At 40.8% G+C, this 18,192-nt stretch overlaps 1 protein-coding gene across 10 annotated transcripts in view; it reads left to right on the top strand.

The window, feature by feature from the left end:
- NRG1 (neuregulin 1) overlaps nt 1-17,420 on the top strand; it is an 818,450-nt gene extending 801,030 nt beyond the window's left edge. For 8 of the 10 annotated variants that reach the window (XM_043971800.1, XM_043971806.1, XM_043971805.1 and 5 more), the window contains 4 exons: nt 2,775-2,901; nt 5,682-5,812; nt 8,191-8,397; nt 12,710-17,420. In XM_043971800.1, the coding sequence (XP_043827735.1) occupies nt 2,775-2,901; nt 5,682-5,812; nt 8,191-8,397; nt 12,710-13,382 (1,138 nt within the window). In that variant the 3' untranslated portion in view covers nt 13,383-17,420. Of the gene's footprint in view, nt 1-2,774; nt 2,902-5,681; nt 5,813-8,190; nt 8,453-12,709 lie in introns of all 10 variants that reach the window. The other 2 variants (XR_006353605.1, XM_043971802.1) reach the window with 2 other exon arrangements.
- The last annotated feature ends 772 nt before the right edge of the window (nt 17,421-18,192 follow it).

The raw sequence follows: 18,192 nt of genomic DNA, 5'->3' as shown, positions 1-18,192 counted from the left end.
TGTTTTTCTGGCTCTGGATCATCATGGGGGAAAGTCATGCCTGCACCAAGAAGTGACAGCTCCTTGAAGTATTTGGTGATAGACATGGACATAGCCAGCTGATTGCCACTGATGCAGCTCTCCCTGGGTGGTTGGCACAAAGATTTTAGAACATGTACACACATGAACAGAAAATCAGATGCCAGGAAGAGATTGAATTTGTCCACAGGAGTGGTGATTCATTACAAGGTGGCATCAGCCATTCCAATTCAGTGCAGTTGTGCTGACCACAACAATGAGATCTGGGGGAAGTATAACTGAAAACAAATGGCTTAAAGGATCCTGTAAGTTCTATCCTCTTCTGTTTCCTTCAGGAAATTTGTTTTTGGTCCTGACCTAGCATTTCTTTGATATGGAGGAAATGCCCAAGTGAAAATGCCCTGTGCTAATGCATATCAGCAACTCCTTTCAGATTTAGAATCTTAGAGAGTTTCCTGAGTAATTGAAAGGAAGGAATTTAGTTAACTCAGGTCACACAACTAACTTGCAGCAGTGTTGCTCCAGTGACCACAAGATCATGGGTAGACCTGGAAAGGATCTTAGAGGATGAGAAAGGCCCTACCCAGAGTCACACAACTAGGAAGGTGTGATCAGAAGAAGGATTCCAACTCACAGCTTCCTGTCTATGGGTCTAATGCTCTCTATTCACTTTACCACTGAGACAGCATGGCATAATTGAAATAGCATTTTCTTTTGAGTCAAAGGAAATGAGTTGAAATCCTGCTTCTGCTACCTATATGACCATGGGCAGATCACTTCCCTTTATGAACCTCTGCTGCTTTATATAGAGAAGATTAGAATCAATGACCTCTATGGTCCCTGATAACCCTAAACCCTTGACTAAATAAGTAGTGAATTAAGCAACTAACTGTGTAAAATAATCAGTTGTGAAGATAGAACTCTAAATAAGTATCTAATAGTTATTTTAAGGGCTAAAGCCCCATATCTATTGGAGACTGTGGAAATAAGTGATTACTTTGCTATTAAAATACAGTTTTCTAGAACATGTGTTGAACTTTTCCAATTTACTCCCCAGTGCAGCTGTTTTTTTACAGTGTGACTGGTTGAGAGCAAAGCAAATCTCATGAGGAGAAAAGAGAGGGTGGAAGAGCTTGAAGAGCACCATTTGCCAAGCTCAGAAAGCCCTCTGCATGGTTTTCATTGAGTTCTGTGTCCTCCAAATTGTGCATGCTTATTAACCAACAAGGCTTTCCTTCTGGGCCCCTGCACTCCAACTCACTCCAAGGCTCAGATATAATCAGATTAATGGGACCTTCTTCTTTTGGCAGCACTTTTTCCTATCCCAGCAGTGATTTCCTCAGTGATGTCAGGCCAGCTGTTGGAAGGAAAAATAATCTTGAGTCAGATACAGATGACTCTGAAGAACAGAAACAGTCACTTTTTGTATCACGATGTTATGGGCAGGATATAGCCTCTCCTCCTCTTCCAACCCCATGTTCTTAATGCATTTGTATGGCACCAGAATCAAATATGACACAGTATTATATAATTTCTTAGCAATGTGCATCCAGAATATTTCAGAATCACAATAGATTAGGCCTGAGATAGACATGGTCCAAGCTCTCCTTCTTATAGGAGGAAACTGAGGCCTGAATCAGTCAGGTCATGTAGGACCACCTAGGAAGTTAGTGGCAGACCAAGGCAGGTTTTGATAGTGCTATGGAAAAGACAATTGCAAACTATGATCAAGCATATCTTATGTGTAATAGCACCATGCTAGGTTCTTGGAGGGATAAGATAAGACCCTGACCTTAAGAAACTTACAATCTAAGAAATGAAAATCACTGATGAAAATCACCAGTGGATTAGAGGTAAAAGGCAGAGTCCTTATGGAGATTTAGAAAGGGAAGAGAGTCTAAGAAGCCATCTACTCCAATCCCATCATTTTACAGGTGAAGAAACAGTCTCAGAGAGGTTCAATGACTTGCCTGAGTTCACATAGCTCATAAGTAAGGCACAATAGGAAAATGAAAGCTCTCTTTGAAGTTTGCCAAATACAACATCAATTTTATTCATACCAACTAGTTATAGAGGAGATCCTTGTTGGTTTACAAGTTGGAGTAGATGGCATTTGAGGCCTCTTCCTGCTCTGAAATTCTCTTGAGATTTTGTGACCTGCAGCAATAAAATAAATGAAACCATCCTGATTTGTCCATTTCCCACTTGACTGATTTGCCCTTAAAAATCCTTTGCCGGTTTTGCCTTGTCTAAGTGGTTGTAGCTGTGCCCATCTTCCTGTCTTGGCATAAGTGCATGGGATTTACAGCTTGAAGGATCCTTAGAGATCATCTAGAGAAACCCTCCCATTATATAGATGCATAAACTAAGGGAAAAATCAGGGGAAGTAATTTGGTCTAGGACACACACAGATACCAAGTGTCAGTCTTAATAAACAAAGAACACTTACTTCAAATCCAATATTCCTTCCATTTTACTATCTTTTCTCTCTTATCAGTACCAATGAACACAATAGCATCGATCAAGGCTGAGTAAGCATTTGTCAGTTACTTAAGGATGCTCATTAGTATCCATGAATTTGGGAAGACTTCTATCTTAGCTCCAATTTTCTAAAGCTGTCTCCATAACTAGACACCCTTGACTTATAGACAAAAAACCTTGCTAACCTGCTAGAAGCAGGAGGGTGGTTGGACTGTATTGAGAAGTGCCCTTTGTTCCTCCTTTGGCTAAAAATCAATTCTGTGTTTCATGTGCAGGAAGCAAAGAAAAAAGCTTCATGACCGACTTCGGCAGAGCCTTCGTTCAGAACGCAACAATATGGTGAACATGGCTAATGGGCCTCACCACCCGAACCCGCCCCCGGAGAATGTGCAGCTGGTCAATGTAGGTTGCCTCAGCTCTGAGAATGAATCATGAGGATTACTGCCCAACTGGGCTATGCTAGAGTTAATTCTGTACACGGTTTATGCTCTAGATGATGACTACTCATCATAAGAGCTTCCAGGAATATGGAATTTCTTCAGGAGGAAATAAAAGGAACATTTTTCATTGACACATACATACATAACACAAACATGTTTCCTCTTCCAGCTTGATTCATTAACTGGATGGATAATAATGTCAAGATTTTTATTCCTTTTGATATAGTACATGAGCTTCTTACCTCCTTATTTCATCTGAAACACAATGCTAAAGAAAAAGAATCACAACCATAGTTGCTCTTGGCTATGACGATAGCATGCTATGTTTGGAGTTAGGGAGACCTGGGTTCCAATCCCATCTCTGACATTTACTGACAGTATGGTTCTAGGTGCCTTACTTAATTTCTATGCACCTCTGGCAATATCCTTCCCAGGATATAAACCTGATAGTTCATAGACTTCAGGGTAATGGGAGAAGAATTTCCCACACTTTGAGATCCTGTGCTGACAAGAACAGGTCCCTATGAGCTGAGTGGCACAATTACTAAGATCATTGGATTTGGAAGCAGGATTACCTAGGTTTGACTCCTGCCTCATTTACTAGCTCTTTTGCCCTAACAAAGTCACTGGACTTCTCCATGCCTCAGTTTCCTCATCTATAAAATGGGTATAATAATAGCATTCATTTCAAAGTATTGTTGTAAAGATCAAATAAGACAATATGAAGTGCTTTATAATCCTCAAATCACATAGAAATACTAGATATTCTTTTACCCAGATTGAACAATATAAAAACCCCAAAAGGAAAAAACTCAAGTCTTCCTGACTCCAGTTCACCAGTTGGAGTCTAGCAAGCAAGGTGGCATAATGGTTAGAATATTGGACTTGGAATCAGAAAGAGTTGAGTTCATATCCTGACTCAGATGCTTACTGTCTATATGAACCCAGGCAAGACTCTGTCTCCACCAGTTTCCTTATGTGTAAAATAGGGGTCGCAATAATATCCATCTCCAAGGCTTGTAGGGATAAAAAGATGATTATTTGTAAAGGACTTTGCAAATCTTAAAGCATTGTATAAATAATACCTTTAGCCACTGTGCCAGGCAGCTGCCTAACTTATCTAATGATGACCTTAAGAGATGAATTTCATGGGAGAATAAAGAAAAATATAATTGTTCAGTAAAGTGGAAAGAACCAAGAATTTGAATGGGGAAAATTAAACAAAATCTCAAGGCATTCATAGAATGTAATCTTGGATTTGAATTATTTAACCCTCAGTTCTTACATTTGTAAGATTGGGATGATATAAGGAATACTATACTCCAAGTAGTCTGGAGAAATTTGAAAAAGTTTAGAATAGCTATTGTGATGAGTAGGATTTGAAGAGGTTTAAATTACCTTGCTGTAGTGGAGGCCCAGTTGAGGTTCTATAACACAAATTTATAGTAGACCCATTCAGCATGGTTTAATAATTATCTCCAGCTCTATTGTGTGATGTTTAAAATCTATATTGTGTGATCACCTTAAATTAGAACATTTAGCACCAGTCTTTGGGCATTAAACATTTATTATAGCATACAGATATTCACAAGGAGTTCAGAAAGTTAAGAAAAAGCCTATCTAGCCTAGAGTTCCAACCTGGTTGGGTTCTTCCCCAAGTCCTCCATGAGCCTGCTTTAATCAGGAATTTTCCAGCAAGCTGATTGTGGAAGTTTTTTATAGGTCTGGAACAGAGGCAGTCCTTACACACTGCTTCAAGCTGATTGTTTGGCATCATCCAAATCCGCTGGTTTTGAAGGTGTTCTCAAGTTGAGTTCACAGTTTAGCTTCTGAGAACAATACCTTCTTAAGGGCTAGCCAGGTGTTATTACAATCTAGTTAACTTGAAGTAGGCTAATCAGCAGTCAATCACTCTCACTTGATTCAATCAGTCTAGATTAATCTCCAGGTGGGTCTTTGAGTATCTGCTAAATCCCATTATTTCATCACAGTTGAGTAGCACATGAATTTTAGTAGCAATTTAGTAGCAAACGAAGTAGATTTTGAGAGTAATCAAAGGTTGGGAATTGGACTTGAGACAAGGAGGTAAGGTTTTTGAGAGTGAAGGATAGTGTAGAGTTTGATCAGTTCACTGAGGGGTGGAGATAGGGAATGAAGAGTATATTTAGGGATGATGTTCTGTGGAAGAACAAAGGGGTGGTTAAAATAGATGTCACAGTGAAGGTAAAGAACAGAAATAGTGATCATATGGCATGATAATAGATTATAATCAGATTACTTAATTTTGGATTTCATGAACAAGAAAGTGGAGTACCTGTGGTTCATGGTAAAATTATTTTTATGTTGTCATCTCTGTGACTGAGTGTATATCATGGGAACTGAGTATATTAGAGAACTGGGAAGTTAAGGTATTTAGGGGGGAACATCAGTATGTATGTTGAAGTCCTTAGTATTAGGGCATGAGTTGAAGTGGAATGAAATACATTAGACCAGGCACTGAACTTAGAGAAAAGAGAAGAAAAATGTTGTTAAATAATAGCTACTAGGATCTGGACTGAGTGAAGAAATTGAAAGTATGTGGTAGAAGGAGAGCACAGAAGTGGGAATGGGAGTGACTTAATACATACAACTAAGCATTTCTAAGTTATTACCTGAAATATGTATACTCTAAATGTGGTTTCTTTTTTATATCACTAATCTGAGATTTCTTAACTTCCACTTGTTTCCTCTTTGTCTCTCTAGCAGTACGTATCAAAGAACATCATCTCTAGTGAACACGTTATTGAACGAGAGACAGAGACATCATTCTCCGCCAGTCACTGTACCTCACCAGCTCATCACTCCATGGCTGCCACCCAGACACCCAGCCACAGGTATAAGGATTGACTGAAATAATCTAGCCTTGCATAGCCTTTTTGTGGCTGTTATCTTCATAAAAAAATAAACAGGTTCTGAAAAAAAACCAAGCTCCCATAAGAGTCTGACCAAGACCTTTTTCTCTTTGTAGGGAAAATATATTACCTTTTACAGTGAGGTATTCAAACTCACATAAGTGTTAAACACTATGTTTTCCTTGTATTTGATTGGAGAATTGTAGAATTTAGAGCTAGAAAGAGACATTAGAAAAATATCATAGTTTCACTTCCTTGGATAAAACCCTGGATATGGACACAAGACCTCTTTTGACACAATGTTCTAATATACAATTCAACAAAAGATCCAATACTTGAGTACTTCTGGTTGTTGTTATCATTGTTCTTGCTACTGTTATTGTTATTAATACTAGTATATCTATAGCACTTTAAGGTTTTCAGAGTGCTTTACCTATGTTATATTCTCTGATCTTTCACACAACAACTCCATAAGGTAGCTGCTATCATTGTATTCATGTTAAAGATGAGGAAACTGAAGCTTGGAGAATTTATGTTACTTGCCCAGAGTCACACAACTAACAATTTTCAGAGGTAGGATTAGCATACAGGTTTCCTGGCTCAGGGAGCAGCACTAATGGAGCCACTAGGTAGGGCTGAGGTCTTGATTATTGGCCCAGGGCCAGAGAACTGCTTAACTTAGCTTATTTATTTTGGTGTATTTTTTTGAGTTTTTCAAATTCACTGTGTTTTCAAAGGCTGGGCTAGTCAAACTATCGTAGATCATTTCTAGCTGTAAAATTATGGTTTATGGATTATGCTCATTAGTTTAGTCATCAGATCCAACCCTTTCATTTTACATTTTACAGATAAGGAAACTGAGTCCCAGGCAAATAAGTGACTTACCAGGGTCCCACAAGTTCTAAGCTTTTATGATATTATTTGAACCAGGTCTTCCTGATTTAAGTCAAATACTTCAAACTCCAAGGCAACATTCTTGTCTTTAAAGGTCTATCCTAAGAAAGCACACTGAAGTTCATCACTGTCCAAGGTTAAACACCAGGTCATAAAATTCTTGACCACAGTACCCCATAAAGAACTGTCACCTGGCTGGAATATGATCTGTCTTAATAGATGGAATATTTCCCCTGAGGATCTCCCTGGGCTTTGGGAGATACGAATGCAAGAACTACTGCTTTGTTGCACTATGAGATTTGGGGAGAGCCTCTACAAGTTTTGGAGTTACTCTTAGAAGCTGGCTCCAGGCTCAACTGTATTCCTCTGATGATGCCTTGAGCTGATGATTTTAGGAAAAATACTGGTGAAACTCTGCCAAGTCTCCAATTACAATAACAATCACTAGCATTTATGTAGTGCTTTTATGAAAGTACAAAACCCTTTAAAAAATGCTACCTCAGTTGATCCTCACAACAACTTGGTGAAGTAGATATTATTATTATTCCCATTTCAACCATAAGGAAAATGAGGCTGAAGGAGGTCAATGACTTGCCCATGGTCACATAACAATAGGATTTGAATTCAAACCTCCCTGACATTACATCTAGCATGCTATTCACTGTGTCTCATAGATGTTTACTCTAGGACTCTGGATCTTTCTGAGCACACTGAACTTCTGCATTTGGGTGATGATCACCTAGAAATGTGGGGTACTGGAATGGAAATGATGCTCTAAAAGGATATGGAGAGCCAGCAGGATATATTGGAGAGAGTGCTGGACCTGGAGCCTGGACTGAATTCAAATCCTCTCACAGATGAAGACTAACATAAAATTATAGGACCATCAATTTAGAGCTAGAAGGGAACTTCCTGCATCACTGAGTCCAGCCCCCTCATTTTACAGAGGACTAAACTAAGCTGCAGAGAAGTTAAGTGACTTGTCCAAGGTCATATAGTTAGTGTCTGTGGCAATCAATAGTCGACATACATTTCTTAAACACTCATTATGTCCTGGGCATTATGCCAAAATTCATCTACCTGAAAGAAAGCCTGTCCATGCCCTGCTCTATCTACTTACTTAGCCACTAAGAACTTTGCTTTCCTCATTTGTACAATGGAGATGGGTGGTGACAAAAGTATCACAGAAGTGTGGGTTATTACACTACAATCCTGTTTGGAATCCAGAGACTCAGCCTTCTATTCCATGACCTAGTGTTGTTCAGGCAGGGAAAACCCCACCTTATTCTGAATTCTATTTGACAGCAGTGCATTAGCAAGAGAGTTGAGGGTACTGGGCTTTTGAACGCTGGATTCTACAGTTTCACTTGGTTGGGTTTTTTTCTTGTCTGTCATTTGAAAAATTTTTTTTCTCTTCTCACTATTTGTGTTTTTTCTTTTTTTTTTTTTCCTTTTCTTTCCCATAGCTGGAGTAATGGGCACACAGAAAGCATTGCCTCCGAAAGTCACTCTGTGCTCGTGATTTCATCCATAGAAAACAGTAGGCACACCAGCCCAGCTGGGGGCCCTAGAGGACGTCTTAATGGCATGGGAGGTCCCCGAGAATGTAACAGCTTCCTCAGGCATGCCAGAGAGACCCCTGATTCCTACCGAGACTCTCCTCACAGTGAAAGGTAAAACAGAAGGGCAAAGCTACCTGCAAAGGAGAACCCCCGTAAGAGAATCACAGTAAGAACCCACTGTCTCCTTGAAGGGCACTTCCTGGGTAGCAGTAATGAGAGCCAGGAGGTGCATGCTGGTCCCCTCCTAGATAAGGCTATTTCCTCTGCTTCCATCTAGCACAGGCTCAAAGGGGAAGGAGGAACCTGAGAGATTATCTAGTCCAACTCTCTCATTGTTCAGGTGGGAAAAATGATGTCCAGTGAAAAGTAACTCGCCCAAGGTCATAAGGCAAAGAATTGGCAGAACTAGAATCAAACCCAGGTCAGAGAATCAGAGACCCTCTGAGTAAAAGGGATGTTGGAGCCCACCTAGCCCAATTGATCCCACAACAAGTGGTCCCTTAACAAATTATCAGGCAAGTGGTCATCCATATGAGTAGTTTTTCTTCCTGTTTCGTAACCATAAAAAGCTTTGCTCAACACAATATATATATATTTGATTAAATCATTCAAACAACTTAGTACATAGCTGTGTAACCCCAGCTTCCCATACATAGACCTGACAACCCTTCTGTGGACCTTTACTTAACTCAAGAACTTTAGGGATTTCAAGGGCCTGAGGCTCAGCCAAGTGTTCCCAATCTCTCTTGTGGTGCACAAATAAAGGGCATCTAGGTGGCGCAGTGGATAAAGCACCGGCCTTGAATTTAGGGGAACCTGAGTTCAAATCTGGCCTCAGACACTTGACACTTACTAGCTGTGTGACCCTGGGAAAGTCACTTAACCTCCATTGCCTTGCAAAAAAACCAAAACAACAACAACAACAACAGAAGCAACAAAAAAAGTAGTGAACAAGAAGGTTCATGTCCTAGGGCATGATGTTCCAATGTACTTGTGACTTCCAGGAATATCAAGTCAGCTAAGGGAACCCATCATGTGGAGCCACATGGCTCTTCCTTGTGGCAAAGAGGCTTGTACTTGGGAGACATCTTGGTTCAGTGCTCAGGCCCTGTGCCTTATCAGGCACCAGTGCCTTTTCAACTCACAAAAGTAGCTCTTCCTTAAAAGTAGGGAGCCTTGAGAACCAAGCCAGTGTGCTTCCTCTCTATCTGGAATACTGCCTTAACTCCGCTGTCCTTGAACTACCCTGTCTCCTTCTATCTCTCAATTTCCATGACTAGTGAGAATTTACTCACTCCCACCCATGCCCCAGTCATCCTCTTCTCTGCTTTTCTCTATGGGACAGACCTCAAAATGTGGAATGGCTATATCCTTGTTTCCCCCACTGTCACTGTAGTAAGTAGTGATGGGACCGCAGTTTCCTGTGCTTTGTCTTACAACCTTCTGATAAAGAAATCCCAAGAATATCTGTGTCATTCATTTAGTTGCTCAATCAATGAGCCCAGCCATGTTTACAGATACCACTGCAGGTATAGCTCTCTATCATAATGACCACTGCCACCAAGGCTGCCCCCTGGGAAATACTTGGATTCCAGGATCTTAGGGCCTTAGGAAGTTGAGTGTGAGCCACAAAACATGACAAAGAATGGTAAGTATCCATGACCATGTGAAATCATCTTTTCTTCATCACCTGCTTGTCCCAGTCTTGTAGCTTTCAACAGCCCCATTCATTCATGAGGAGTGGGGGGATACTCTTCTCACCCCACTTATAAGCTGTCATCTTTTGGCCATCAAACCTAATGTACTCAGAGATGCTTCTATCTTCTCAATCTAATTCTGAAGATTTTCCAAGCATTAGGGAAGCTGGGACATTGATTTAGCCCTAAGCAGTCCATCTTTATCCTTATTAGATAGTGGCACTGCCTACCTCTTATCTATGCATAACCTTTAGTCTTTGGTACAATAATTATGCTAATAATAACAATTTATATATTTGCAAAGTACTTTATAAATTTCTCACCAAAAAACCTTTGGAGATAGGGGCTAATATCCTCATTTTGTAGATGAGGAGACTGAGGCAGACTGAAGTTAAATGACTTGCCAAGGTTTACATAGATATTAAGTATCTGAAGCAAGCTTTGAATTCAGGTCTTCCTGCCTACAGGTTTAACTCTCTACTCTCACAATACCCTATTGTCTCTACTACATAAGTTTGCTACTTCTGGGCTTTCAGACCAGACTGAACCCACCAAATATTGATTTCTCTTCTATTGCTCTCTGGCCCTTTCCCCAGAATGGGCTTTCACCTTCATTAGGGCTATAGCTTTTTTCAGGGCTGAATGGATCATTTTTATCTGAAGCTAGCTACTGATCTCCTGTGTTCTACCCTTTTGTGAACTCTCACTGTCCTCAAAGCGATCCACTCTCTTTCCTTTCTGATCTCCTGTTCAAGTCAGCAGTTTCAATGATACCTTTCACTGAGTTAGCCATTCCTTAAAATGATCCCCCCTGTCCAACATGGAGGCTAATGGCTGCAGCTATATGTTCACCCTCTCACTTCCCAAAGCTGAAGATCCTTGGTCCCTATTCCCCCTGTTCACATGATGTCATACGTCATGCCCAAGTGAAGAGTCTCTCCCCCATACTGGTTACCTGTAGGGCTCTTCATGTCTTTTATTGGGATGCATCTTAATCCAGAATTTTGCTAGCAACCTAAAGTTTTAAAGACTGGCAGAGGGCTAGATGGTGCAGTAGATAAAGCACCAGCCCTGGATTCAGGAGGACTTCAGTTCAAATCCAGCCTCAGACACTTGACACTTAGTTGCTGTGTGACCCTGGGAAAGTCACTTAACCCTCATTGTTCCACAGAGTCTGGAGTAGCTGACATATAATGTATTTCTATTTAACTATCTTCAAAGTCATAAATTTGGAGCTTCAGCTTTTCAAGAACTTTCCATAATGACCCATGTTCTGAGTTTAGATACTCCCATTCAATCTCATACTAATCTCCACCTGAATCAACACATCCCATGTAGGAAGGGACTAGGATTCCTTTTCTTGTATACTGCAGCCTGCATAATCACACCCTTCAGGGTTGCAGGCTGCCCTGTAGCCATTGGCATGAAGGCTCAGGTGAACACCTCAGACTTTCCCCAATGTTTTCTGATTGTATACTTATTCTCTCTAGTGACTGAGCCGAAGTCTTCTGGTACAGGTGACAATCATCCACATTGATGTGGTAGTGAAGGGAAAACTCTCTTTGCACCATGTGATCACCATTTGGCAATAGATGATGGATAGGTTTAACCTAAATTAATGCAATAGGAAAACCCAGCAGAACTCTCCCTGCCTTGGACAGAGATATAGCAAGAGTAAGGAGAGGAGCTCTCTTTAGAAACACAAAGCTGATGGAAAAAGAAAAACAAAATCTGTACCTCCTAGTCCAAGAAATCCCAAGAATGCCATTGGGACACAATTATATCATCTTGCCTTGAATGCAAATATCTATAGCTCTAATGCTGAAGAGAGTTGAACCAGAATTTCCAACTCAGCCACTTCCTGTCGGGGTGACCCTGGTTCACCTCTCTCTGTATCACCTCATCTGTAAAAGGAGCACTTTGGAACTGTTGTCCTTTTCCAACTTTCAATCTATGATTCTATCAGAGTGGCATGAGCTTCCTCATTCTGAAGCTGGTCTATATTGTCCTTCTCTTAGGATAAGACATTTAACAATCATGTCTGATAGCAGCTAGCATTTAGGTAGTGCTTGAAGTTCTGCAAAGCACTCCACATATGTCATCTCATTTGATGTAGGCCTTTGTCGTAAAGCAGAAGATCATGGTGGAAATAAGATGTAAGGCAGATCCAAATGTCGGCAGACTTAGCCTACAGGAATGTCTCTTCTAGCTTCTTCTACAGTCTCTTCTAAGGCTTGCTTCTCAGAACAGCATGCTGAAACGATTGCCCACTTGAGGATACCTCTCATTATGCTTCTCTTTCCCCAATTTCAAATTGTGTTTCAATAGAAAATTTGAATGATTTTACTGAGTGTTTAGTCCCAATTGCTCTGTGTGAATCTCTATGCTGGGTCTGAGGGGTACTGGCCCTTTCCCTCTCAGCACTTACATTTTACTGGAATACATTGTGTGCCCAGAGAAGTAAATAGAAGGGGATTTGAGTATAGCATTTGGAAATGTTCATTCCTTGTAAATGGGGAGGATAGTCTCAGCTCTGTCCAGTGATGGATCCCAGGGGCACCATACCTGTAACCCTGACATGGGAAAAAATGAAAAGTAAATAGGATTGCTTTGTCCTGAGGCTAAGTAGGTAGTAATCAAAATTTCCCTTTCCCAATTTTTTCCCCAAATCCTCATGTCTGTATTTATTCCCTCCTTGTTTATTGGAGTTTTTTGTGCTCTTCTAGATATGTATCAGCAATGACTACCCCAGCTCGCATGTCACCCGTAGAATTCTACATGCCAAGCTCCCCTAAGTCACCTCTTTCTGAAATGTCTCCACCCATATCAAGCTTGACAGTGTCCATGCCATCTGTGGCAGTCAGCCCCTTTGTGGAAGAAGAGAGGCCTCTGCTCCTGGTGACACCTCCACGATTTCGGGAGAAGAAATATGATCACCACTCCCAACAATTCAACTCCTTTCACCACAACCCAGTTCATGAGAGCAATAGCCTGCCCCCTAGCCCCTTAAGGATCGTGGAGGATGAGGAGTATGAGACTACCCAGGAATATGAGACCACCCAGGAGTATGAGCCAGCGCAAGAACCCACAAAGAAACTCGTCAACAGCCGGCGGGCAAAAAGAACAAAGCCTGATGGCCATATTTCTAACAGGTTGGAAATGGACAGCGACATAAGCTCTGATAGTAGTAACTCGGAAAGTGAGACAGAAGATGAAAGAATAGGCGAAAATACACCTTTCCTGAGTATACAGACGCCGATGGCAGCTGGCTTAGAGCCAGCCCCTGCCTTCCGCCTGGCAGACAGTAGGACTAACCCAACCAGCCGCTTTTCCACTCAGGAGGAATTCCAGGCCAGGCTGTCCAGTGTAATAGCTAATCAAGACCCTATCGCTGTATAAAACCTAAATAAACACATAGATTCACGTGTAAAACTTTATTTTATATAACAAAGTATTCCACCTTAAATTAAACAATTTATTTTATTTTAGCAGTTCTGCAAATAGAAAACAGGAAAAAAACTTTTATAAATTAAATCTATGTATGTAAAAATGTGTTATGTGCCATATGTAGCAATTTTTTACAGTATTTAAAAATGAGAAAGATATCAATGGTGCCTTTATGTTCTGTTGTTATGTTGAGAGCAAGTTTGTCCAGTTACAGTGATTGCTGTTCCACAGTATTTCTGCAAAATTTCCCATGGTCAGTTTTCCTGGCTTTTTGTACATTGCATCATCATGTTGAATGGATTTAGGATCCATAGGACTTACCACTGTTCTTCCTTTGGCTTATAGTCAGAGCTCAAGTGAGTAAGATTTGTGTTGGTTTACCCATCCAAGCACCATCCTCCTTTGGTAGGAAGTTTTCTTTGCTATCAGGATTTACAATGAGTTACTTCTATTTTGTTGGCCAAAGGCTTGTATCAATGAGCATGGAAATAATAGTAGGTCCAGCAGCATGCTACTAAGAATTATAGGAGAAAACAGCATCAAGCTACATAAAAGCCAGGAAGGAATCTTATGATTGAAAACATAAATCAATATTATTATTCAGAAGGAAACTTGTTCTTAATAGGATCTATCCCTTTTCCCCCTCCTTCCTGCTTCCCTTCTTTCTTCCTGCCTTTTTTCCTTTCTTACTTCCTTGTTTCCTCCCTTCTTTCCAACCTTCTTTCCTCCCTTCTCTCCTTCCTTGTTTCCTGCCTGCCTGCCACCTTCCTTCCTACAGAGAGAGAGGGCTTTTGTTATTTCTTCAGGAATGGGATCTTGTTGACCATTGAAATGAACCCAATCCCTGATAAGAATACTTGCTCACACCTGCTCTCAGTTTCTGGGGGAATGAAGTAACAACTCAAACAGTTAGAAACCAAATCCTAAAACAATAAAAGTTCAATCTTTTTTTGACTTGGAATTGAGGATTGGTGATCACTTCTCAGCTTAAAATGGGAGGGGCACTAAAGAATAGAAAGCCCCAGACAAAAACATCTATAGTGATGCCTAAGTGATATAGAAGATGAAATGACAACATGTGACCTCTATAGTGACATTTCTGAGAATATTCCCTTGGTTGAGAGGTTAAGAAGATACAAGAGGAGGGAATGATGCTAAGTTAACAGAGGGCAAAAAAAAAAAATGACTGAAATGATCAACCATTTTTGCTGCTAACTTTCTTGCCATTAATCTCCTTCTCCCCCCCCCTTATTTTTCTCTAATCAACATTGGATTGAGCCAGCCCCCAATTATGCATGTTGATTTTTGTCAAGAACATGCAAATGTGCATGTGACATGTGACACCATTGCAGGGGGGTGGTTCCAGTGTTTAATATAGCACCTTTCAATATGAACCCCCAGGTAGCCCTGAGGTCTTTTGCAATATGGGCCATGAATTCCTCTTACCACCTCCATCAGATTTCTTTCATCCTCATTTCCCTGGCATAAGGCAAACCCTCAGATAGGGCTCCAGTTTGTGGATGTGTTCCTGGGATGACAACAGAAGAATGGCTTTAGGTATTGACATTCTGAATTAATAATTTGTTCATTTCAGGGAGATAAATGGGATCACAAACATCCATGTGCCTTGTTCTACACCTTTTTGGGCTAACCCAAGCTCACAGATCCCCTCCACATTTAAAGGGAGCCCTACTACTTACAGTGGGGTCACAACAGGGAACAACAAAAATGGATTATTAGTTGCTTCAGAGTACTGAGGAGAAAATGTCAACCTAAAGCAAGCAAGGACCCCAGGAGAAGGGTCAAATCCTATGTGTCAGGAGATATGCATTATGAAATTTTATTTGGAGGTGAATTAAATATATATACTCACCCAAAATAGTAAAACAAATACAGAGCACCAGATGGGGTTGAGATATAGAAAGCAAATGTAGGTGCTTTGGCCAGATATGTTGGATAGGGAAAGAAGACTGAGCAGAGTTACTCAGAAGAGCAGCTCAAGGAGCAACTAACCATGTCTTTAAACCTTTTGGTAAGGTAAGGAGATGGCAGACAGCAGGATCTTGAAATTGCCTCTAGCCCAAATTGCTGGAATCTCTTTGCTTCTGCATCCCACTTTTCTTTGTTCAACAGCATCTCTGTTGGTTCATGTACCATAAGGATTCCTTGGACATACAGAATCAGCTCTACTGAGGTCATTAGACCTTGAAAAGATGAAAGATTTTGATAGGGAAAAAACAAAGATTAACCCCAAAGGTTCCCACTCCTAACTCCTTCAGTGATGCCTTGGCAGGATCTGGCAAATGTTCTGCCCATTCCCATGAGGGATTTCCTAATACTACCTTAGACCTTAATAGAGCTGTATCAAAGCCCTAGACCATTGTGATCATGTGATGCTCGTGTCCTGGATATACCAGCCAGCAAACCCAGGCAAAATCCATTTGACTTGCCAAACTGCCTAGAATATTCAGCATTCTTCCCTGAAGTGGCCTATGAGGTCCACAGCTAATCAATGTCTTCTGGCCCCAGGATCAAATAGAATCTCTCTTGAAAAAGGCAAAGTAATTGAGTCTGCTGCAAGCATAGAGGCCACATCCCAAGAATCGTCAGGGTGTCCCTGTGATGTTCAGTTACTGTTTTGCTCTTTTCTCCTACAACAAACTCAATGCAGCAACCATCTGCAAGGGGAGAGGGAGAGAACCAGCATCCCTGGCTTGCATCGACCTACCCCGTATCTGTGTCAATGCAATTTGCATGGGACCTCATTAAAACTTGCTCCTTGGGAGTTTATTATAACTGTACCAATCCCATCAGGGATTAATCAATAAAAACACTTATCACACACCTACTGTGTGCAGAGCATACAGTAGACTACATGGGTATGCAATGGAATGTGGTATATGCAAAACGCCCTTTCAGTTAGAGTCCCCATTTTGTGTTCCTTGCTCTTGCTCCCAGATGTGGTTTGTTAAAAAGCATTGCCACATGCTTTCTCAACCCAATGGCCAGCTTTGCCAGGGATATGTATGAATGTTCCCCATCAATGGAATGGCATCTCTGGTCTCCCTCCATATGTATGTGGAGCATGCCCCAGAGGGCCTGCTCAGGGACAATGTTTCCCTTTGTGGCCTGTGGTTAAGAGGTGACAGAAGCAAAATCTGGTTTTGCCCCTGGGTACTGGTGAGGCAAACATGGATTTCCCTTGTGCAAAGACCTTTGGAATGCTGCGGCAAAATGCTGACAAACTACAATGGCCACATATCACAACACCTAGTCTATATTCTTTTGTAAATACATAGTGTACATTACTGAGATGTTTCCTTAAATCACTCACTATCCTGAGTTAAAGTCTGTTTGTACTCTCTCAATTTCCTGTCACACTGTAAATAATCCTGACCTTTACTATTTATATTCAATCATTTAACATCTAGAGAGAGTCAATTTCCTATGATTTGTGAGATGAATGTCAAAAATGTGTTTCATTGTTTTATCTTTTTAAATGTAATGTATCCTTTTATTTCCATTTATTATTTTTTTCTTTTTTTAAAAGAGTAATTTATTGTTCAGGAGAAAGAATGTATCTGTAATGGAAAGTGTTTGAAGAATGCACATTTGAAGGCCTAGAGGTACTGATAAACTAAAGAAGTGATTATCCCAAATACCAGGCCATCAGGAATTGTGGATTTATTTCATTGTCCATGAGTCAGCTTTTTGAAGAAATTCACACTCATTGTAGATGCGGGCTTGGGGTTTAGATGCTACACCACCAGGTTAGGAGACTAGCACCTTGGACAGCCTCAGCTGAAAATCCTGCTTAGGTTTAATTTGGAAAACCCTCTTGATGACATATAGTATCATTTCCCCTGATGCTCTTATCCTGTTCTTTCATTGTCTACCTTCCATTACTCATAGTCCCCCAACTTTTTTTTTAATCTATAATTAGGATTCTAGAACCTCCTCAAAGAGGGCATCTGGCATTACTGAATTACACACACACACACACACACACACACACACACACACACACACACACACACGCGCACACACACACACACAGGGAGAGAGGGAGGGGGAGGGGGAGGAGAGAAAATAGTTTGATAGAGCATTGGATTTAAGCTGCTTGCTCTGATACTTGACCTTGTTTCTAATAGTCTAAAGAAAAGGCAGATCCAGGTCCCATGGTGCCAGTTTCATCAGATTTGTGGAAACTAAAGTGGCAATCCTGGTCACTGAGTCATACATGCCAAAGCCAAATTCAATTCTTAGGGGACAATGACCCAAATGACTACAAATCACAAACCCCTCAAGTCAGCCTTCCTTTAAAAGAGGCTCATTCAAAGAATTGGAAGTCATGTGGTATAGAGGAAAGTATTGGGCCAGCTGCCAAATGCCTGGCTTGAATCCCTTAACACTAGCTGTGTGACCATAGGTGAGCCACTTTGTCTCCCTGAGCTTCAGACTATTAAATGGGAATGAAACCGTTCACCCTGTCTCCTTCACAAGATGTGGCAAGGAAAATATGTTGCAAAAACCATAAGGTCACCTAGAAATAGAAATTCATTAAAGCATCAGAAGTTTTGGGAGATGGAAGAAGCCAAATGTGATCCATGCCTAAACTGGGTTAGGATCAAGTTTGCATCAGATTGGATTTATTTCAATTGGACTAAGACCTACTATATGCAAGAAATTGTGTTTGCACATCTTAGCCATTCAGGAGATAGGGCAGAGTCAGGAGGTTAAGGATGGGTGGGTTTCTATACAT

Source organism: Dromiciops gliroides, chromosome 6, assembly GCF_019393635.1.
Source record: "Dromiciops gliroides isolate mDroGli1 chromosome 6, mDroGli1.pri, whole genome shotgun sequence".
In the NCBI taxonomy this organism is placed as follows: domain Eukaryota; kingdom Metazoa; phylum Chordata; class Mammalia; order Microbiotheria; family Microbiotheriidae; genus Dromiciops; species Dromiciops gliroides.
The sequence above is the reverse complement of the archived record's forward strand: the minus strand, read 5'-3'. Positions and strand labels throughout refer to the sequence as shown.